Below are 24,929 nucleotides of genomic sequence, written 5' to 3' on the forward strand. Positions count from 1 at the left end.
CAAGTGAGCAGTGGGGCAATTTTCTCATAAACCTCTGTACAGTTTGACCAGAGGAGTCGCCTCCTGGTGGCCATCACGAAGAATGCAGGTTTAAGAAACTACATTGGTTTCATTTTTCAGACTTGGAGGCAGTGCTTTTCTTTTATAGCCAATATGTAGCAACGTCCCATCAGTCAGCCCACAACAGTAACAAAAGCATCACTAAACCTAAAGTGCATGAGCTGTACACACTCACAAAAACAGCCAACCTTGCACAGTGTAAATCAGTTTTTTAGAGGATGTGTAATACAGTAGGCGGAATAAACAGAGAACACATATACATGAAGATTAATCTCTTTATTATGTACACTTATTACGATATCAATTCCATTATCATCCGTTATTAGGCACCTTATATGCAGATAGATTGGGGGAAGAGACTTCGCTCATATACCTGTTACAAAAGCACTCTGAGCAGAATTGAAACATGCTATCAGCTGGGCAGAAAACAAATCTGAGATTTGTCCTCTATTTAAATTCTGTTTGAGGTGTCATTTGTTTACATGTATTTACGCATAACTAATGTGAAAGATGTCAGCGGCTGTGACTACGCTTCCTGTTAACTGATGTGTGCGCTGCTTGCATTGTCACTCTGTGTATGTGCTTGTGCATTTGTTTACACGCAAAGTCTGTGTCCTTGAATGGATTTTACACGTGTGTCAGCATGTGTGAAAGTGCTTGTGCAATAACTGTTTGTGTGAGGTTTGGGGATCTCTTGTGTAACAGTGCACTGTGTATCAGTGTCTGTGAGTGTGTGCCAAAACTCTTAGGGGCACTAGAAGTCTGTAAGGCCAGTTCAGGCAAGTTCCTAGACACCTTGGTACAGGTGCCACAACTCAAGCTGGTTATACCTGGAATATTAGAGCCAGCAAAAACTGTGGAAACTTTCCCCTTATGCCACTGGAGTTGAATCTATTCCGTTGCTTCCCTCCCTGCAAGTAGGGAACACACCCTCTAGAGAATATCAATACAAAATCAATATTTTACTCCCTACACCCTGGGTTACCATAGTGCTGCAGTCTGGCATATGGATCACTAAGACACAGTGCTACATTTGTTATGCAGTGGAATGCCTGCAAGCAAATTGACCCCATTTTTTTTTTAATTTGGGAAAATTCATTTCAAAGACACTTTGGAAGGAAACACATTTTGATATGAATGCTCTGAATAATCCTTTACAACCACACTGAAGTGCTGAGCTGAAAGCGAGTTAGAAAGCAGAGTGCTTTCTTTACTGGACTACCATCGAAAATGATGAAATTCTATGCAACTGTTTCATGTACTGGAAGATCAGAGAAGTCAGGGTTGATTTCATTTCCTACTAAATTTTAAGAATGCCTGGACATTTGCCTTGTCAGGTTCTTGTGTGCTTTTGACCATATCCAAACATGCTTTTCCTTTCCTTCTCCTTTTTCAATTCAGGGCTGCGGGGGGAGCTGGAGCCTATCCCAGCTGTCGTAGCGCAATAAGCAGGGTAAACCCTGGATGGGTCACCAGTCTATCGCAGGGATAACACAGAGAGACAGCTAATTATTCACATTCCCACCTACAACCAGTTTGGAATTACCCAAATGTGCACGTCTTTGGACTGTGTGAGGAAGCTTGAGTACTAGGACATGAGTGCTCCCCATGAACAACCCCACCCAGCGGATTCAAACCCAGGACCCTCTTGCTGTGACGCGATAGTGCTAACCACCACACCACCATGCTTCTCCCAGTATGACTCCTATGTCCAATAAAGATTAGCAAACTGGTTGGAAACTGGTACAGCTAGCTTTGGTCTGTGTGAACATAACAAGACCCACCTTCTTTCTCTTTTCTACAGATTTCTAAGTTTTTGAAGTGCTGGTATATAGATTCTGTTGTATGCTAAGCTAAGCTAACAGGTTGCTGCATGAAACCTTCTACAGGTAGACATGAGAGTTAAACTGATACAATAGTTAAACTTTTTAAACACAGTAAGATGTTTTGTTTTTTTTACAATTTCAAGACTTTATTCTGATCTTATTCTGTCATCTAGTCTTATTCTTATTACAAGTAAACTCCTTAACTTAAAATGTAACCTCTTAGAGCTAGATGTTTAATTGACTGGTATCGCTTTTTTAGTTTTTTTGCTATGCTGAGCTAGAGCTAGATTTGTACAGATTTGCTATGACAAAGATATCAGAGATACCTAGTAACAGGTTTGGTGATGCCCGTTTGATGCTGCTCACAAATGACTAATGATTATAGTATCATGAACACCCAATACTTCTCTAAGCTAACATGCTAGCCCAGAGCCACTGCTACAAATTAGCCACATGTTTCTAGCTTTCCACTGACACAACAAGACCTTACATGTTGTACAGCTTGTTTTCTTTAGGTCTTCTAATCCCAAAATTGGTGATTTGTTTCAATGAATAACACCTCCACGAATATATCACCCTCCACTGATTCTTTGACACATGGTGGCAGATCTGAATTTTTTAACGCACACCTCTATTCAGCAACTCTTTACCAATTCAAACCATTCCTTCAAGTTTGTTTATGGGCATTTTCCAAAGAAAAGGAAATCAAGTAGTAAAGAAATCAAACTTAAAGGAAGCTTCAGCCCTCCTCTTCCCTGCTGTAGCCTTGACAGCCATGGACACAGCACCACCACCCAACCGTGAAATAACCACTTGTGTTTTAGCCTGAACAACTCCATTCCTCTTGACTGTCAGAATACACCCCCCACCCCCGCAGTTTTTGTAATCCTGGAGGACCAAGTGTATGTCCCGAAGAGGTGATCAATACTATTCAATCTGCTTGCAAGTCTTTGCTGCATTAGGCCGCGGCTGCTATACAAACCATGCATGGGTGGACACAGAAGGACCGGTGTGCAAATGGAATTCCACTAAAATGTGATGGCTCTCAGGGGTCGACCCCGTTTTTGTTTTTTTCCCACCCCCTATTCTCCTCCAACTGCAGCTGCTATTTTTTTTAATGTGCCTTTGATTGACAGATCCCATCCAGGAAAGAAAAAGATGTTGCTGTGACAACAGCTCCTGCTACACCAGCGTGGATACGAGCTTCTGATAAATATCACTCTGATACACTGAAATCAGCAGCTAACACTGAGAGGTCATTATATTGGCTACAGATTTTTATAATGTCTTTACACTCACAGACATCATGAAGTGCTCCAAGTTACAGCTGTTTTGTTTCATTACAGACAAATGTGCTTTTAAGTGCTGTTAAAACGTCTATAATATCAACAGTGAGTGGCCATTATTCACATTGACAGTAGAGATTTGAGTTTCCCATCTGACATAAATAGGATGCGGTGTATGTTCCCAATATGACTGAGAGAAAACATTTCCATGTTGAGCTTTTGCACACAGCACGTCTTCTTACTACACTATTTTCAATATATCTCATCTAAAAATAGTTTCAAGCAGTGAGATGGAAAGCAGACAAAGCAATAAAGAGTTGGTGAAACAGAGGGGAGGAAATGAAAAAGGCTCCTCTTTTGTTATCTCTGATGTCTTTTCTTCTTTTTTTTCCCTCTCTCCTCATTAGAGTAAAGAATTTCAAGTCAAAGCCCCTCTTTGTTCAAGGAGCCCTTTTGCTTTGCCTTCTTCTTCTTTTTTTCTTTCAGCCAACCCCCCTTTGGGTTGCCAAATTAGTTTACCTACTAGCACCAGGCTTTCAGTGACACCGAGGGACTTTCCTCCTTGCAGTTCATCTCCGTTTCAGGCTCTGCTTCATCTCCACTGGATTGCTTTTCGCAACAGTGTGACTTGTTTCAGGGAGCCAACTTAAGCGTACCTAATGTGATGCCAGGTTCAGTCTTTATTCTCCTACTAAATGTTGTTTGTTTTCACAGTGAAGTTCTTTCAGGCTTACTGTCTACCCGTAGATATATACAATATAGTGGGCAGAGGGAGACACAATGGACACTTCACCGGGTGTTGTCAAACACTGTTCACAGGATCTATGCATAGAATGAGAAAGAGGAAGGACACTAAAGCACATACATGGTTGTGTGTGTTTTGGTGTTCCCCTCTCATGTTTGAGGAAGTACAATCTGGATATATGGAGGAAAAAAGGTAGAAAGGGAAGTATAGAGTAGTATAATAGCAGTCCTATGGACAGTCTTTTTTGCTGCTTTTCTGAGAGTCCTCAGCGGGGTAGAACCGGGATCGGTAATACAGCACAAGAGTACGCACGGGAGAAAACACACATTAAAGTGCTACGATGAAGGAGCTAACATGCCACAAACAGTTCAGGACTTGTGTTTGAGTGATTGGAAAGTGGGTTATACTGTAGATGTCACTTTTTTACTGTAGGGATAGATAGGCGGCGGTGGGGTCCTTAAAGAGCCTTAAAAGCACAGACAAAGCAGAAATTATCTCTTTGCTCAAATACCTTTTGGAAACCTTGTTAGGCTAGAGTTTTGGGAGAAGGAGTGAAGAGAGCTATGAGAGAAGTCAATGCGTGAGAAGGTTTGGCTGCAAAGGTCAGGAATGACTGGGGATGGGGCGTCTGCAATGGAAAATATCGGTCAGGCTCCGAGAAGCTGCGAGCAATTGTTTGAACTGCGAGGAAACAGCGAGTCAGAACTTGTGAGAGTTCACAGGAGTGGCTGGGACGAAGGCATGGTTTCCATCCAGATCGGTCTTTGGAGAAATAGAGGTCGGACACTGAAGAGATGGAGAGCTGTGATAGGTCCAGGAAGAAGTGTAGGTGGGTGTCGACAAGGCGATGCATATCAGCGTCCTTTTGCGGCTGGGAAGCCCTTCTCCATCAATCTATGGTGAAGACGGAGTGCACTCCAGAGAGGCTGCAGAAAATGAGAAAAAAAAGAACATTGGAAAAAGTTTATGAGAAAAAAAATCTTCAGAAAACACAGTCCCCGCTGAGATGAGGTTGAGAAAAATCAGAAATGGCAAGAAGGAGAAAAATAAGATAAAAACAGAAGAGCAAAAACAGAAACGATGAGGAACATCTCTGGAGGAGCCGGGAGAAGGGTTCAAAACGAAACCAAGCAAAGTGACGTAGATGAGAGAGGAAATTAAGAAGTTGAGATCAAACAGAGAGGAAAAAAAACAGAAAGGGCTGAGATAACAAGCATGGGCACAGTAAGGCATAAAAATGGATCTAGTGGGGTGGTGGTGGTGGGATTGGTGGAATTAGAAAAATAGAAGAGAGAGGCGCGAGATAAGAGAGACAGGATAAAAGAGAGAAAGCGGGAGAGCGAGCGAGGGGGAGGACGAATGAAAAGAGGAGACATAATTATAAAATGGCACGAGAAAATCAATGCAGTGGGCATCATTGTGCTTGCAGGAGCCGTACAAAGGGAGGTGGAGAGCAGCAGTGTGTCCATCAAACAAGTACACACCAGCACATGGTGTCTCTGTCTCTCTCACACACACACACAAGGACTTCAAATGCAGAGTGAAGACAAGGAGGATGAGTCAGGCAGATGAAGTGGAGAGAGACAAGTGACATTTAGAGCTCACTCGGAGCATGTAAAGACAAGGCATAAAGATACATGCCAACCCTGCCTCTGACAACAGCTTTTGTACGTGTGTGTGTGTGTGAGTGTGTGTGTGAGAGAGAGTGTGAATGCAGACCTTGGTGCAACAGATTTGTGACTTTATACGTTACTCTTTTCAACAGTGACAGCTGAAGCTCAGGGCAAATAGCTAACACAAAGCTGAGATGTATTTTTAAAACTTTTAAAAGTACAGTTCAGATCTTTAAAGTACAAAAGCCAGTACTTTGATGTACCTTGACAGTACTCCATTACAATTAGAACACGTGTATTACAATCCACTTAAAACAAATGAAAAAAGCAAAATGTAACCAAAAGTACTCAACCTTTCACTTCAAACTATAAAATATAATTAGACAGTCGATTATATGTGACTAATCCTTTAATAAAATATAAGAAGTCTTTTGTGATCATTTAAAAACTAAAGATCTTCTGACTTGAGTGTTTTTGGCTCAAAAGAAAAAAAGTTGAATAAATGCTCGGGTCAGACTCTTTTCAAAGGTCATCTATTACTTATATTTCTAGCTCAATATTTTTTTTTTAGATGCTATGCATGATTCACAGGTTAAAATGAATTGAATGATCTGATACTGGCTCTTTGTACATCCACTAAGTTCATCACTGAGAAACAAGGCAGAGTTTCTCCACTTTGTTCTGATTGGCTGTTCCTCACGCACAGACGGCCGGAGCCGTTTACCTTAGATAACCATATAAAGGAATAGCCTCTGTCTTTGACATCATAAACATCCAAGAATAAAAAAAAACGGCCTTAAACAGAGCAGTCTAAAGCCTGAGCGTTTGGCTCATAAGGAATACTCGTCCACATGCTGACACCAAAAATGTGAAAATCTGGCAATGTGTAATATGAGCATCCATCACTGTAACAGTATGCATATGGCAGGTTTAAAAAAATGGAAAAGTATCATAGATCTGCTTTAAAGAAACAAGATTAACACATCAGCAGACTTCCCAGTGCGCACTGTTTGACATTTGATTCTCTCATGAGAGTCTTCTTTTCATTGTATAATCCACCCCCCCCCTCCCCCACCCTGCAGATATGATAGGAACATGCTGTGCATCTGTTCATGAATTATGGCTGTTTCTTTTCAAAATAATCTAAACAATAGTATTTATGATGATGGTTTGTACTTGATCTGTAACTGTTACTGGATGCAGTCTCATATATTGTCTTTCTCTGGTACAAAGCTGCAGCTATAAGTTCTTGTCACATTAAAATAAATTATTCACAAATATGTTACTTACAATAGAACAGATGTTAAAAGTGGTTACAATTGTACCATTTCATGAAAAATTATTAGTTCATATAATATTTGACATTTAATAGCAGCAGCACATCTCAAAAAAGCTGGGAAGTGAGCAACAACAGGCTGGAGAAGTAAGTGGTACTAAAAGGAAACGGCTGGAAAAACATTTTGAAACTAATCAGGTTAATTGGCAGCGGGTCAGAAACAGGATTGGGTATAAAAAGAGCATCTGAGAGAGGCAGCGTTACCAGAAGTAAAGATGGGCAAAGGTTCACCAATCTGCAAATAACTATGTCTGTGACAAATTGAGGAAAAATTTGGTGTGAAATTGTAAAGACTCTGAATATCTCATTATCTATAGCACATAATATCAGTCAAAGATGATGAAAATCTGAGCAATCTCTGTGTGCAGGGGACGAGATCAAAAATCAGTGGACGCCCACAATCGTTGGGACCTAAGGCAGAACTGGACTGGATGCATCAGTGCCTAAAGAACTGTCAGCTTGCACATCTGCAAAGGCGCCATCAGTGCTGAAAGGCATATCCAGGTTTTAAAGCGGCATAAGCTCCTATCGAGACGGCATCTTCTTTTAGGGAAAGCCTTGCATATTTCAGCAAGACAATGTTAAACCTCATACTACTGCTATTACAACAACATGGCTTCAGAGTAGAAGAGTTCAGTTGGTTAACTGGTCTGCCTGGAGTCCACATCTTTTACCATCTGAAAACATTTGTCTGGTTATGAAATGAAAACTACAACAAAGAAGATCAGAACTGTTGAGCAGCTCGAATCAGGCGAGAATGGGACAAAATTCCTCTCCAGCAACTGGTTCCCTTAAGTTCCCAGATGTTTACGGGCTGTATTTAAAAGAAGACGGGATGATACAAAGTGGGGAAACATGGCCCTGTCTTAACTTTTTTTAAGATGTGTCTCTGCCAGTGCAAAAAAAGCAGAGATGAGATTGTTATCCTTATCACGATGGAGGGGGTAGACTTCCCAAGTGAACTCTGGAGCTATGTTGTCAGGGGCAACATGGCTGCTGGTATTGGCTCTACTGGCTGGGTGACAACCTAAACTAAGTATATTTCATAAGGCCTCTATGGAAACAACAACAACACCCTTGCTACCTGTATCTGGGTTCCAGAGACCCCACCCAAGATCCAGACCTGGGGGAGGGGTGAACTGCTACTGGTTGGGCATTAGTTCATGAAGTCAGGGTTGGCTCAACTCCAGTGAGCCGCATGTGCCGGCCCTACTGCAGACCCACCACCCAAAGGATCATGCAGCTGTGGAAGTTGAAGGCTTTGGCTTCCAATACCTGGTTACTTAAAGTCTTAGGTTCAAAGTGTTTTTTCCTTCTCCCACATACTGAGTTTTAACATGCTACTAATCTAACCCTCAGCCATATAAATAAAAACACTGCAGCGTTAAATACTGTTAGAAACACACTTGAGACTGTCCGGCAATGATTAGCTTGTTTAAGGAGTGTAGGAGTTGAGTGATGCATGCTCAGAAGCATGTATACATCACGTCAGGCGGTGCGCACACAACTGGGCGCACACTCTTACTCCTTGTTAACTGCATTAGTGCCAGGGCTTATCGGTGCAGCAGGACCACACACCACAAAAGGCTGAAATTCATTACAGTCGTAGGAGGGCCCTGACAAGCTGTCAGCATGCTCAAAATGTTCTTCAAATCCCACCCTCCCTTTAGAGGTTCGCTCTGTCTTTTGAGGATCGGGAGAGTACTGAGAGCTATCTGTTTACCCACACACACTCACGCATGCACAGGCGCGCACACACACGTACACGCCTCCTGGTCTACATCTTAATTTCAAGGATAGTTTGCATTGTCACACGCAGAAGCAAACGTCTACATTTACAAAGCAAAATGAAAAAAACCCTCTTAATTTCATGGGTAGTTTACATTGACTATCACACACACACACACACACACACACACACACACACACACACACACACACACACACACACACACACACACACACACACACACACACACACACACACAATAGAGCACACGGCGTATGCAAACACATTACTCTGACATAGTGCTAAATGGAGAGCAGGCCCAGAGGTGCAGTTCAATGACATACTCTGTATTTCCAATTTATGTTGGTGTCACTGCGTCTCTATTGGCTGCTACCACACACACACACACACACACACACACACACACACACACACACACGCGCACACACAGCATCTTAATATAAAGGATAGTTTTCTGTTATGACTAGAAAAACATTTCCCTGAATGCCACAGAGATTACTGTTGCCATAAAACCACGCAAAACAATAAAACCATAGCTCCTCGTAGATCCTTTATTTTAATATATTTTCCAATCTACTTGACCCAGTAAAAAGCAGAGTTTCAAAAAAAAAAAATGGAGTATGAGGCTCCTTTAGCTAGCACTGTTTCAGTCTTCAAGGACAGAAAAGGGCAAAGTACTTTGAAAAATCTTTTCTTTAACATAATTACTATAATCTGCCAAACCGAAATTAAACTGAGCAGCGTGTGAATGCCTCCCTGACATAAGTGTGGAGCGTGTGTGTGTGTGTGCGCGCACCAGCATCTGACAGAAAATTATGATTTCGGCATGCGTCTGTGGTGTGTAATCGCAAGTGTGTGTGCGAGTGTGAGTGAATGAGAGGCAGAGAACAGTTGGTTTGTCTCCAGTTAAACTCACCAATTACAAAACCCACTTTTCATGTTTACGGCCCATACGTAGGGAAAACTGATATATTACTAATGTTCTGTTTCACAGTGTAATACACACGGATTCCATCTCATGCCCATATGTTCGTATGTTCAAACATAAATGCTTGCAGGCCTACAACACGTGCACACAAACTCTCTTGTATCGACAGCGGCTCGCTCTTCTGTGCCACCGGTATGACTGATCAACGTGATTTGCCTCTATTAACACATGAGCAGCTTTATAGAAACAAGGAGTTAAATGTCCAGATCATCAAATTTCCCCCGTCTGTCTTCCTGCCATACTTCACTCACGCTGTCATTGCCGTCTTTTTCTCCCCCCCCCTTCCTTCGTCTCCTCTACAGCTTGCACCCATGCATTTGTAATCAGAGCTGTCCTGCTTGTTCAATCAAAGCACACCTCAGCGTGCGGCTTCATCTGCCGCCTCTCTGCTGCGTGCTGCGTCTCGATGTAAAAATGTAAACGAGGACGCGGTTGCGCCGATTCTGTCCGCCCTGCTTTGAACTATCTGCTCCATACGGGCTGGATCCTGCACCTGGTGGTGGTGTCCTGCTGCTGGGTCACATTAAGATGAGTTTTCAAAGGATTGCTCTTCATTATCGACAAATCCCACGGAAAGACGAATCCACAGCGTCAAGTGTCATCTATGCAGTAAAAGTCTGCCGAGACAGGAGCTCCATTTATGTCCACAAAAAAAAAAAAAAAAAAAAAATACAACTGAGCCACGGCGTTGCACTGACTAACAGGTTCCTTCATTACAATGAATGTGGGCACTGTAGTTTATTTTGAGCCAGTCCCACACACAGATTATTATTGCAACAAATGTGCATAAATGTGTGGGTGAATGTAGTCCAATGAATACACAAATACGCCAACAAATTTAACTCAGTTTACTCTTGTTGGAGTTATTTTTGCTACAATACAATTAGTGTCATGCACTCTATACCAAACACACAATCATGGTTAACCACATTTAGCTGAACATCTGTCTTCTGTGGCCTTCAACTGAACACCTTTGGGAATCAGACGTTTTAGATGTCCACCGCAAGCAAAGCAGCGAGTCAGGGAAAATCATGTGGAAGAACGGTGTTCAGTCCCTCCAGCAGAAGCCGAGACACTTTTAGATCAATGCTGGGGATATATAAGGAGTTTGGTGGCATCTTACTAAGAGAGTTGATAGTGTTTTTTGCTTGAATCTATAATCCATAAATTAATTGTGACCCGTTAAATGTACCAATCGATGATTTTCTTATTTAAGATATGTAGATACTCGAGCCTCCGTCGTGCTCAGATAAGCTTTATGGAGCCTCGTCTTCCAGCGTCTGTTTAAAATAGGTCATCTTATTCTGCGAGTCAGAGCAAGCATGCCTGCTTCTCTTCCTGCCCTGATTTCAACAACATAAACAACTGACGGGATGTTTCCCCTTCTCCGTCTCTCCATCTATCTCTATAAAGCAGAGCTCCTCATCAGCGTAACCCAGAGAGGTTAAATAAATAAGTTTATTTTATGCAGAGCGAGCGAGAGGGGAACGGAAGTCCTCAAAGTGCTTGTATTTTGGTTTTCGAACTCGTGTCAAGTTGAATTTGTTTGCTACTGTGCCTTTTCCAGTGCCACCTGCCAACACATACAGTGACACATACTCGCACTTTGCACATGCACAGACCTTGCCTCCATGGTTCGGCTTCCTTTAGTTGCTCAGCAGGGCACTGTCAAACTGAGCTCAGCATTGTGCTGCTCTATCATGCAGGATATCTCTACCGAAACGAAGCTGTCACATCGTCAGGGCTTTAAAAAAAACAGTGATACAAAGAAGCAAAAAGCGAAACAGTAAAAACAAGCTTTTCATTTATTTCAGAACATCTATGCTGTCATTTGTTTGTATCTATATTTTTAAGCATGTCTATGTGGGGAAGTCTGCGTAGATATGCTTTTAGATCATTGACTCCCAAAGTGTGGTCCGCAGCCCCCTAGTGAATCATTAAGGCACAGCAGGTGGGTCACGAGATGCCTTTTACAATAAATAAATAAACAGAACCAATGAAACAAAAGCAATGGAATTCAAATGTTAAACATTATTCTGGATTTTCTGATATAAAAGAAAGTAGGTTTGGGGATCTCTACAGCACATCATCCACATGGACCCCAGTATAAAGGTCCTAATGTTTGGTTTTGTGTAGTTTTTGCAACCTCTTCAGGCAGGGCTACATCTAAAATTTACCCGTTTACTTGCTAAAATGAGACTCAAGTAAGAGTAGATCACTATGATAAAAGAAAAATGACATATAACTCTGAATGTTATATTCCAGTTCTTGAAATGGTTTCGATCGACTGAATCAAGGCAGAAACACAACAGACACTGGACAATTTGTTACTTCTAGAGCTAAAACAACAATGAGATTAAACAACTGGGTCAACATTTGGTTGTTATGATTAATACCAATTCAGGATGCTTACTGCAAATGGTAAGTAACATTACTTATCTTCAATTTTGCGAATAAAAACATTTGCAAAATTCAAATTTGTCTCAATTAGTGGATGCTGACACGGATCCCTTACTTTTCTAAAGTTATTTTTTTGAGCATTGCAGGCTGTGCTGCAAATTAGTGAGCAGATCTTCATTATCTGTTAAATTGGATTCAGAAGATTGAAGATGTTGGTACTTATTTTATACACAAGAAATATTCAAACTACAGTTTGACTGTAACTGTAACAGAAAATCTCAAGTAACTTTTCAGGGGATTTCATTCACATCTTCATCAGAGTTTTGCAGTTCCATACTTGAGGCTTAGATAACAACTGAACAAGTGTCATACATACCAAGGAAGTTTGCCTTTAAAACCTACACATTTTGGTTGAAAGCTGAACAGCTTAAGTCTCTTAGTCTGCCAGTCTGGTCAAATGTGGTTATATGTTGCTGCTTTCTCTAGTCAGCCCCAGATAGAAGGTACTAGTTGATTTTTCTTTTTTCATTATTGCACAGTGAGCTTGCTCTCCCTGTGAACAGACGTTGTAAATGAGTAGATTTGGAAAGTAAACAACTGTGCTAACTAGTGTTGTTCTGTAATTCTGTCATGTAATGTTAAAAAAAAGTCACGTTTGTCAGAATAAACTGGAACATAACAAGTCAGATGAAGCAAAAAGTAACAATATACTACATCAAGATGTTCATGCTAGCATGGAAGAAACCAAGGCTACTGGTGCTAGCATTGCTAAGGTTAGCCAAACCCTGGAAACTCCCAACACTGTGTTTGGAACATCGTGTACAGCACAAACTGCTGCAACATTTAAAGCGGGATTTTATTAATGAGGAATGTGATGAACGGTTTCATATAGCACTTAATGTATTTGTTTGCAAGACATTTTCCATCCTATCCATGAATTTGAAAATCATCCCAAACAACATAAAACATACATTTAAATTTGTACGTATGTATCATTGTAAATTACACTCGTTCTGAGAAAAAGTGCAAACCTAGTTGCTGAAGACGTGCTTTCGTTGATACATGTAACTTGATTGTTTGTTTTTTTTAAATTAACATATTTCAAAGAACAGTAACTATGCACTGAAAGTTGTGTCCCACAACATATGTACCATGCTGCCAATAAATATACTTAACTTGGAAAAGGAAGGGACAAATCCATGAGATCACACGAACAAAGAGGAAGGGACATAACCGAGCGATATGCTAACACCACAGGTAGACTAAAGATCAGTCCTCTTTGTATTTTTTTTAAAAAATCTTTTCTGTTTTTGTTAGGTCACAAGGGTTACATCTGTTGCCCTTGCAATTATATGAATAGTAAGATTTTAAAATAAATATATAAAATTACTAAAAATTTATATTTGTGTCTATTGAAAAGTTGGGCAAGGTAGATTTTGAAAATTCTGAAATTGAATTAGTATTCAGTATGATGCTGATTATCTTTAACTTAGATGTCAATGAAACAATATATAAACAGAGTTGTGCCAAGCAAAGCAAAGTATGGCTTTAATGCCTGAGCTGGGCGAATCTAATTTTGTGATGATTTATTATCTGTTTTTCTTAAGTACAAAATAAAATGAAATACAAAATGACAGATAAAGTATATGGTGACAAATAATTTTACCCATTCTGCGCTCTATTTACACAGTTTGGTATATTTCTGTTTTTCTTAAGTGATTTACTCAAAAGCCGACCCCTGAGGAGAAATGTAAAGGAAAAAAGCAAGGCTCTAGCACTGTGGACTCAAAAAGAAAAGCTTAAGACATGTGGGTAGAGTCAATGAGAGAACTATATGAAGTACCCTCAGCTCACAGGTTTCTGCTGACACTGATAAATACCTGAGGAATGGGACACAGTCGAGAGGTTGGCTATGCCGTCATTAACCTTGTAAAACCTCAGCTTGTGCTCATGATTAACGGTGCCCCATTATATGCTGCTAAACAGCAGCAGAGGAGGTTTTCTTCCCCCATACCAAAACACCACAATACTGCTTTTCAGGGAAAGTCTTTCTGGGCTTGACAACGTTGTCCTGCAGGGAGCTGAGGGTTTAAAAAAACAGGCCTAGCATTTTAGCATCAGCTAAAAAGATTAGTTGGCAAGTTACAGAATGACCCACTGTATCCTAATATCCTCTGACTGCTTCTTCTTTACATGCCACTTACTTGTTTCCCCTCCCAGTCTTGTTCAAAGCTCTGTTATTGTTTATTACAATAGACCTCAGTGGAGTCCCCATAGAAAACTCAGTGATAAGCAAAATACTCTGACACAGAAAAGAGGCTTTTACCATATGAAAGGCAGGGAGAAGAAAAAGGAGAGAGAGAAACGGGAAACAGATAAAGTGAGAACAGATAGAGGTGCTGGGATGGGGCGAAAATGTGCGGAGTGAAGGATGCATGTGGGTGAGAGAGTAAAAGAAAGAGGGAAGAGAGTGTGTGGCGGGCGGGATGGGGAAGATAAAGGCTGAGCTGTATTCCCCGATGTGGTTTCTGTGCGTTGCTCTTCGCAGCTCCTGCTCCAAGGATTACTGCATTTACACTCCAACTTAAAAATAGCCCCCGTGATAATTTATTTAGCTTGAGCACGCCATCCAGCATTGTGTTTCCTGAGAATAGACTTTTCCCTATCTGAGTCTCTATGAGATTCTTCCTCACTTTTTCCCCCCCCTTCAGTATAGCGATAATATTCTTTTTATCTCCAATTCCCTAAGAAAGTATGTCTCTCTAAAAATATATATATATATAAAAAAATCACAAATAAACACACTGGCCATGTTTGCCCGCACAAAACTTTAAACTAGCTATACAATACTTTTACATAAACCTTAGGTATCCTTACTCAGTGCAGTGGATGAAATACCTCTCAGCTACACCTTAGCAGGTACCACTCACCTCTGTGTTTGAGGACACATTTTTTAAATATTATCCCTGCATAACATGACAACTGATTGATTACAAGAGTCTCATCATGAGCCACAGAGCCTACATTGCTGTTGACAAGAAAATGTCCTATAATAGCAGATGCCACTCATATCATCATCCTTTGAGTCTTCATGCATTTGATCTTGGTGTTACTGGATATACATGTTGTGCAGTGACACGAGACTCCAGACTTTGCACCCAACATGCACCTAACTTTGTTTTTTGCACTTTATTATATACTTTAAGAAGGGGGAAAAGACAGAAGTAAGTGAAACAATAGAAACGAACAAGAAAATAGACCGAGCCCAAGATGCCAATTTGGACACAATACAATATAATCACTATTATTACCCATTGTGTTTGCCTGCGTTTATTTTCAAAATTAAAGACATGACAGAGCTGCAAAGGATTAAGATACTAGTAATACAAATTACGCAAGGTCCCAATGTAACACTAGAGCTTTGGTTGACAAAGCGATACATAACCTTTATTACACAATAATTTCTAGCAATTTCAAAATAGATTTGGCTACTTTAGCTCTTCAACCCAAAGTATAAGAAATGAAAGCGGCATAAATAGTTTGTAACACAAAGAGTAACCTCTGTGTGCTTACAAAAGCAAACAAAGAGGCTAAAAAGTGTAATATAATGTAAAACTGTACATTTTATTCATAAATGGGCCTTTGCCTGGCAGATTAAAGATTTCTTTTGAGATAAATTCAGTTTAATAATCTAATGTAATACAATAACCTCTAATATCACTGAATCTTTTAAAACTCTACTTCTGAGGTGTCCACGTTCTTCATTAATAAATATCTGGTTACGGCATCTTTCTAAGGTCAGGTTCTGAGAGGGTTATACATGACTTTATCTCAGCTATTGTAATGGACTTTTTATTGGTGCAACTGGTCCAGAAAATGCTGCTGCATGTCTCCTTACTGTAACCAGTAAAAGCAAGATCACATCTCCCCTGTTCTGACCTCCCTTCACTGGCTCTTTGCGTACTTCAAGATTGATTTTAACATTTTATTGTATGTTTTAAAACTTCTTAATGGGATATTAACACTTTATGTCCCGTCAAGGTCACAGAGGTCTATAGACCAGTTACCGCTGTCATTCTGTTCTTATTGTCTGACCCTTTTATTTTATGAATGTCATTTTGGTCAGCTCTGCCATTTTAAATGTGCTTTATAAATAAAGTTGGACTGCATCAGTATTTTTTACTGAAATTCAGCTGTTATATGTGTGGTTTCCCAATATAGCGGTGTATCCCATGCTTAACTCTCCCAGTCCCACCATGCGATCACAGCTCGATGTGTAGCTATGTGAAAATTCTCCATGGAGTGTAACCAAAGCCAATGGACATGAGAGAAATTAGCGTTACCACAACAATTCTGATTCTAGGACAAGCCTCTAAGCCAATGATATACTGCTCAAGTGAAGAAAGCAATACTATTACCACAGTGCTATCCAATTTGCCCTTGGGATATGCCTTAAAATGTACTTTGAGAATACTTGAAGGAAATTATCCCACTCAAGCTTCTCAGTTGATGCGGCGCCTATCTAGACTCAAACAGGGCATGTTCAAAGTCAACAGCACTTAAATATAAGATATGGGAGAGGGGCTTCAAATAGCACAGACAAAAAGGCTTGGTTGCTATTTTCGAATGGGGAAAGTGCTTCAGTAGCCGAGGTTAAAGGGGATCATCAGTCTTCGTGGCACAGCGAATCTCATTTTCCACAGAAATTTGATGACTCGACAACAGGGAGGACGGCCATGATGTAGACAGAGGGAGCACGGAAGTGGTGCTCAAAATAAGGAAAAAACTGCAATGTGTTTCACTCAGCATTTTCTCTTGTCTCTCTCTCTCACCTTCTGTCTCTTACTACAGAAACCCTAAGAGCTGTTGGTGAATAATGATGACCTCACATCACCATGGCTCTGAAACACTGGCAACTCTTGTTTCCCTTTGTCACTGGAGTAATGGGATCTTATTTCTCACTATCAGGTCTCTGCTCTTCTACTAACTGTGAACAGTTGTGTTGAAGATGGCACCGCTTGTTGCCTTCTGTTCAAAGTGACCGCCAATGATTGAAAACAAATTAGGCAAAGGAAAACAAAGAGGCATTCAAAATGCTTTAGCTAGCTACATCACCTTGTGGCCCAAACATGAAAAAACAAAACAAAACAATGTAAAACAGACTTGAGAGGTTTGACCATTGCTAGTTACTGTTATGCTGACAATGTTCCCATTATTGCACGGTACATAACCCAATTTGTCAATCTGTAAACTAGAATAATGGCTACTGCTTGTGTTTGAGTTATGCTAGCTGTGCTATGCTAGCTTGGTCCAAGCATTTTCCTGTGATTGACTTTTAAAGTTATTGACCTGCTTTAAAATGCTACACTGAACAAAACTGGAACAAGATGATGACAAAGAAGAGACCTAATAGAGACACAACATTGTTCTTGTACTGCTGTGATGAACTAGTTTAGCTTGTTAGCATACTAAATAGGAGAGAATTCCAATCATTAGAGTTTATGGTAATGGAAAAGCTTTTAGGGTTGGAAGACTACTGCAACAAGATAATGGTATTTGAAAGGACTAATTCAGTGAGTAGATAGTAGAGGTGGGATGTAACCAAGTACAACTGTACTCAAGTGGATTTTAAAAATGTTCTTTACTTTTCTTGAGTATTTTTATCTCTACTTTCTACTCAACAGACGTAAGGAGGAGGGAAGAATAACACAACAAAAGCATGCTTACCTTAAGTAAACCTCTAGTGTGAACTCCATACATCCTACTTTGAGGCAGTTCATAACAGTGAAGTGAATAATCTACAATTTAGGCAACAGCAAATACAGCTTTTTTTCTTTTTATTTCTGTTTGTTTTTCTGTTTTTCTCTGTTTGTGTTCTACATAACAGATGGTCAGGCTGACTCCCTAATTACAGTTATAATTTAAGTTGAAATAACATTTTTATTTCCTTGTATTGTATGTTGTTGTACTGTATGTGGTTTTTCTATGTTAATTTGGCACATGTTTCAGTTTCCTGTGGACCAAAATGCCTGTTACAAACATCCTCCAACAAATTACTTTTTCTGTTTAATACTTTTATTTCAAATATACATTTCAAAGTCTGTATCTTTCACTTTTACATAAGACATTAATGTACTTCAGCTTCTACCAAAGTATTTTTTTAAGTGAAGAACATTTGTACTTTAGCCACCTCTGTTTTGATTGGTGTAGACGCTAATAAATAGAGCCTTTGTCTTTTTTTAAAATTTAAATTATTGTTTTTTAAACAACAATTCATTTTTTACCTTTACCCAAGAAGGGTAAAAAATATCTTAAGAACAAGAGTACAATGAGAACAGTTAGAGTGGCCTTGTCAGGCTCTATGTGTATGAACTAAATGAATGAAGCCTATATCTTGAAATGGCTACATTATGCTAAAAGATGTTATTTTCATGCAAGGCTAAAAAATGCCTAAGAAAATGACTTAATATAATATGAAGTGTATTTTGCGGTGTAATAATGTTTATCTAATGTAATTGCGCATTTTTTATTGTTGCAAGCATTCTGTCAGTTTCATATAACAACAAAATGACTTGCATGAAATTATCATAAGCAAACTGCTGAAAACCACAACTAAAGACATTTTCTTTGTGTTTTCCTCAATTTCCATTTAATCTGACTCATGCATCCGTTTTGTCCCCGAAGGCACCATTTCCACTGATGGAATCATTACCCTCTTTCACGCAGTGACAACGTAAAGAAACAGTTTTCAGCATTTGGTTGCAGTTACCAAAGGTGCACTATTGAAAATATACATTCTCTTGTCAATTTAGCCAGTGGAAGAGATACAATAAGGAAGTGAGGAAGCTCTCGCTATTCTCTTTGGAGGGGACACTGTGTATACTCGGTAAATAAATCTGTGTGGTAGCGCAATATAGCGCCTTCCTCTCAGCGACATAACCAATCACCATGAAAGAAAATTTCATTTTCCTCTCTGCTGAAAACTTTTGGAAGCACTTTAATTCCTCTTGAGTGGCTCTGGGATTTCAAGTTTAAACTAATTTGCCTGTCTTGTAATTAAATAAGAAATCAATTCTACAAACAATTAGTTCCGCTGGCACATCCAAGCCAGTTGAGTGTGCAAATGCTCATGTGTGTGTGCATACAGTAGTGTTCATGCACATTTCTCGGGGTGTTTGCTGTGTGGGTGGAAGAAAATCTTTTTCTGTGAGAGTGATTGCTTTCTGTGCTTTGTGAATCTGAGAAATGCAGGCATACCTTAACACGTCGTCACGTTAAGAACTCTGTAATTCATCAGTACGAGACATCTGTAACAAACATGAATCCTGCAGACTGCTATCGGTGTTGTTGACTACCTAAACGAACTGCCCGGTTTAGACTTTACCGCTGCTCTCGCAATATTCTAGCAATAACGCTGAGGACCTGACTCGAGTGTCATCAGGCACACAATTGTGAGGTATTTTATACAAAATAAAGTTTTGCATAGGCTGCTTTGCTTTTTTCATAAATCTCCCACAATGTATTTGAACAACCTGCAGACAACAGGTATGCATTCAGTTCGAGTGGGAGGAGAGAGCAATACAGATAATGATAGGAACATTATAGCAACTGCAATAAAACAAGTATCTTCAGGCAAAAAGAGGGAGCGCTACTTCCCCTACTAATTTTTGGCTGCATTTCCATGAGACATGTTTACTGTGAGTGGCAAATTAGCATCTGCACTCTCTTGCAGGGTTATCCCTGCACAATTGTTGCACGTCAGCACATAATGCTGAGCGTTCTTTTGCCTTAAAGCTGCACTAATTAATATTTTAAACAAACAAAATCTTCACGCGCAATGTACTCTTTACAATGCCTGCTGAAAAGCTAATGGCAGACACATAATTTTTGCAGATATCTGGAGAGATTTGTATAAGAGTTCTTGTACAAGCATGGAAACGCAAACAACTCAAAATACATGCAAATGTAGCACCTTAGGGCTGTTTGTTGTCGTTCTAATGTTGTGTTTCTGCCACATTCGGTCTTTGTTTTACAAATTTCTGATATCCAAATTAGTAATTCAACACAAGCCATAACTGCAATGCAAGCAAACGAGTTAATTTTGTTCTTGTTATACTTTTGATTGATGCAACTAATTACAGCAGAAGACAGCTCAAACCCATTTTTCACTCTTGTAATAACTGATATCAAAATAATGCAAAAACTGCTTCCACCAAACTCTTAACAGGTCACTGTGGATTTTCCTATATTGTAAGGCAGTGCTCAGTCTTCATGTGCTGACACCGAAATCTTCCCACCAGTCCCTCACACCCTCCCTGCTTTAAAAATAAATCACCTGAAGTAATTGTGTATTCTGGGTACGCCGCCTGCCCCGCCTGACTCTGTAGCATTAAACGTGTATTTACCAACTAGGGGTCTGAATACGTGACGAAGCTCCTGGTTTCCCAGCGGGGCCATACCTGCCACGACTATACCGCATCGCCCTTGAGCTAGACACTTTTAACCTTAGCAGAGCACACAGGCACATCATGTCGAGTAGACTATGTATAAATGGATATAATTTTCGCGTCAGGGTGTGCGGGTCCCTGCGGATACAGAGGGGGCCATCTGCAGGCAATGAAGGAACCATATGATGAATATTAATCATCAAATGTGCAGCATATCCGGGGAGGCTGTTGTAAAGAAATACATCAAGGTGGGAATTGAACATATACATTCATTCCCAATCAATAGTGCCATACCTGCTGTTGCAACGAGGCAGTGTGCTCTAGCATGGCCTCCAGTCAGAGAACTGTAGTTAGAGCTTTATGTGTTTGTGCGCGCCCAAGTGTGTTCAAATTACACGCACATTACACCGCCTGCGACAATGGTGGTCATACTGTGCAAGGGGCTAGCGCTGCTCTCTGGTGTGTGTCTTTTTTGAGGCACACACATCTCCTGATAACACACTCTCCAGTGTCTACCTGTAGCTTCATAATATGTCTGGGTCAACAGACATTGGTAACGCAGAGGGAGGTTAATGTGAAGCAGACAGTGTATCTGCTTCACTGCTGGCAACCATCAGCATTGTTTGCTAGATGTATTAGACACAGTTGGTGAACAGCGCTAGCAGAGCTGCACCCATTTGGATACAGTTGAGGCATCTGACAAACTTGAGATTTGATCTCCAACATAGAAAGACCTTGCATTACAACAACCTCCTGAACTTTGAATTTTTGTTTATTTTTTTCAAATGGACAGGCAGAAAAACGTGAATATTAAATTATTATTAAGTCTAATTTGTTATTTTTCAGGGTGTCAAACAAGGCTTTTGCATGAGAAATATTATGCATTGGCATTATGCATGCACTTTGCAATGTAAGGTAAAGACCTCACAATATTAAAAAGAAATGCCTTGGTGACAGTGGAAAGGAAAAACTCCCTTTTAACAGGAAGAAACCTCCAGCAGAACTAGGCTCAGTAAAGTGAAACAACAGAGTCTGATTTCATGTTTTATTATGTGTGAAACATTGATTTCACCCCCCCAACCCCCCGTTTTCTTTTGCATTGTTTGACTGCTGATGGCTTAGAATGTAAAATATCAGAAGATTGTGCCAAAGGGCCCACTGCATTATCTCAGAGCCCTCTGTGGCTTCAGAAAAGGATTTGGTTTGCACACGTTAAGCATATTTGAAGGCAGATACTGTATTGCAAAATTAGGAGAGCTAATGAATCATAAAAAATACATTTGACCCATCAAATTCAGTTTTAAACAGGCTCATTAGAAGACTGTACAAGTTGTCCTTCAAAGATAAAAGCAAGACGGAAGTAGGCAGAGGATTACTGCAGGGTATGATGGAGTCTGCTATTGTACAAGCGAAATCGACTGCTTATGCTGAAGAACTTGAGTGCAAAAGGTGTCCACTGTTTTTTATTTTATTTATTTTTTGAAACTGAAACTGGTCTCTTTGGGAAGTGAAAGTGAAGAGAGGGAACATTTGCACAAATGATGACTAATCGCCAAAGCCTTGTTTGCACGCGCCCCCCACAAATAAACGTGTCACCTGTTTTCACCGCCTACTTGACACTGAGTAATCACACAGTGAGAGACATCTGCCATGTTACTGGATGGCAGCGTTTCATCCCACATCACTCCTAGCCAGTTTGAAGAGAGAAAATAAGTGCCACAGGAAGCACTGTGGGCTTGGGACTGACCCCTTAACACCAAGGGCCTATTATCAAGGCTTTTCTTAGCAGTGTATTAATAGGCAAGCTATAAAGGGTTTTCTTAGAAAGTATTCCACATATTAGGTGTGAACTTATACAGAAGAATACCTGCTATGACCAGAAATACTATACTAAGTGCTTATACTAAATGGGAAAAAGTAACAGCACAAAAACGGTGTTGCAGATGGAAGCAAAGGAGAAAGGAACAACCTAAAAACATGGAAACTATGGCTGGAACAAAGTACTAAATGAATGTGGCAAAGTGGGAGGTATACAAAGCGCTTGAACAAGAGAGAAGAGTCGGTATAGCTTTTGAAAATGTCTTTGGCTAATATGTGTGGCAGATGGTTAGGGTAGAATTAAAACACAAGCAAAACACCAAACAGTAAAGAGAATCAAAGAAAAGCGTTTCATAGTCTAGTTACTGCATGTCCCTGCGTCTTCTTCTACAATACCTCTACCTAACCACACTATGTAGGTTCAAATAAACACTGAATAATTTAGAAATGCTATTTGACCCTGGTTTGCAGCGACGTAGGCTATATCAATAGGATCAGATGAAATTCAGGTACGCTGGATATGAGCCAGTACTCTAATGAAGGGCTATTACATATCCTTCTGATACCAAGCCTGGCTTTTCTGCTTCTTCAAGTGTAAGGCTAAGACTGGGGAGAAATGACTGAAGTACAGAAAGAAATGCAAATTGGTTTTTTTTCCCCTCAAGCATCCACTTTATGATAATCACATCTCTACAAGAAATGAGATGATTTGAGAAAACTTGGGGATGCCTAATTACCAACCCGAGAAGAAAGATTAATTTATTTCAGAGGCCATGAGTGTGTGTGTCTGTGACACAGGTTACTGGAGACGTGCTATTTTCTTTCATTGAAATACATCTCGACACACTTACTCGCGTCTTTTGCCATTTGGGGTTGAGCAGTTAACACAACACTGACACAATTATCTTGAGAATTTGATGCGATGAACGTGTCGCCTGTTTATACATTCAGCAGGCACGCAGACACATTTGCATTTATTTGAGGCTGTGCTTGTAAGAAAAACGTAATTCAAATATTCACCTCGCTTTTAGCTGTTTTTTTCTTTTGGTTTCCAGCAATTCCAGAGGGAAATATCAGATTCTAAATGCTGCAATTCACAGACTAGTTGCTAAGCTTGTCTACTATGCTGAAAACTGTGCTGAGGTGAGACTAATCCAAAACTCTGCTGCAATGCTATTTTGAAATATTCTAAGAAACATATCTAAAATACAAAAGTAAGTTGTATTTTTCTGCTTCTAAAAAATTTTTAGGATGAAAAACATGGGTAGACACTGAATTAGCCCCTCAAAATTTACTGTATGTTAAGTTGCTAAATCTTAATTAAAAAACAACAGGAAATCACATTCATGTAATACAAGATGCGTAAATAGTGCAGTATATTAACAGCTAGAAATTTATACTGGTAATTACTGAGAGTATAAAAGTTAAAGCACTTTGCATATAAATAGAGATACAATGTAAATACTGCAATAAAAGTATAATCTGTTTTCAGAAAGAACACCATCACATCAGTTAGGCCCCACTCACACGGCCCTAGAGACAGGTTGGTGATAAACTGGCAACCACAGGTCACAAGGGGAAAATGTGTACTGTATTCTCTGACTGGTTGTTAGTAATTACTGTCAGTTGCCCTGAAACTGATTGCTGAAGCAGCCCAATTCATACACACCTTTAGACAGATCAGTAATCCCCTGGTAACTAACCTGAACTGGAGAAAAAAAGATGTTTTTGCAACCAATTGACAAGTGGTCATTGGAGGTTGCTAGCAGTCTTGAAAATGACTGCAAACACAGTGTTGCACCGAAAACCTCCTTGCAAGTGTTTGGTTGCTAGCAGCTGCTAGTAGTGTACTATATATAATGACTTATCTAGCAATCCCTTCTCCAAGATGTCATGAAAGTGTGAAAAAAACAGAATGTTCGTCATCAAAGTAAAAGCCGACCCTTTTAAAATGTGTTTTGTTCTACACAACATTTACTTTACAGGCAAATGTTTGGCTATTTCCCATTTGTGTCCCAAGTTTCACTACAGTTTGGGGACAAGCGAAGACAAGTGGGCATCTTTTGTGCAAACTATGAGGAACTGCAGCAATCTGCAAGTGACCAAAGCAATCACAAGAAGGTTTTTGGTGTAGCTCCCTCTTTATGATAATTTTATTGTCTGGGAACATTGCGCAGGTGCTGTACCAACTTTTACAATTTTAAAGTTCTCAACAAAAATGAAACAGCTTACAGGTTTGAGGAGGCACACTCTGTTGACTGATTTGAGAAGAGCAGCCTGGTCCTTAAAACCAACAAGCCCGAAGAGTTAATCAAAGGCTTCAGGAGAAGTGGAAGTACCTTCACATGCATGGACAAGCAGTTGAGAGTAGAGAAACTAAAAGTTTCTTGGACACACCTTATTCAACATCCTGAGCCCACCATCGACAGCATCCTCATAAATGGTATAATGGTGTGGCACAGAAGCTGCACACCTGCTGAGCTGAAGGATCAACACCGAATGGTGAAGACTTCACAGTGTGTAGTAGGGCTGCAGCTCCCACACCTAGAGGATGTCTACAACACCCGTCTGAGGGAGAAGACAGCTTCATTTCAGACATGTCACACCCCGGTCACCCTCTATTTGAACTTTTGCCATCAGACAAATGATACAGACTTACA

The 24,929-nt window shown here is 40.1% G+C and overlaps 1 protein-coding gene across 1 annotated transcript in view; it reads right to left on the minus strand.

Moving 5' to 3' along the window:
- Positions 1-321: 321 nt before the first annotated feature.
- The window catches only part of samd12 (sterile alpha motif domain containing 12), a 145,361-nt gene continuing 120,753 nt past the window's right edge, over positions 322-24,929 (minus strand). The window contains exon 5 of the mRNA XM_082521719.1: positions 322-4,843. Within this exon, the coding sequence (XP_082377845.1) occupies positions 4,812-4,843 (32 nt within the window). The 3' untranslated portion in view covers positions 322-4,811. The remainder of the gene's footprint in view (positions 4,844-24,929) is intronic.

The sequence above is a fragment of the Aulonocara stuartgranti genome (genome assembly GCF_965226115.1).
Source record: "Aulonocara stuartgranti genome assembly, chromosome: 22".
NCBI lineage: Eukaryota > Metazoa > Chordata > Actinopteri > Cichliformes > Cichlidae > Aulonocara > Aulonocara stuartgranti.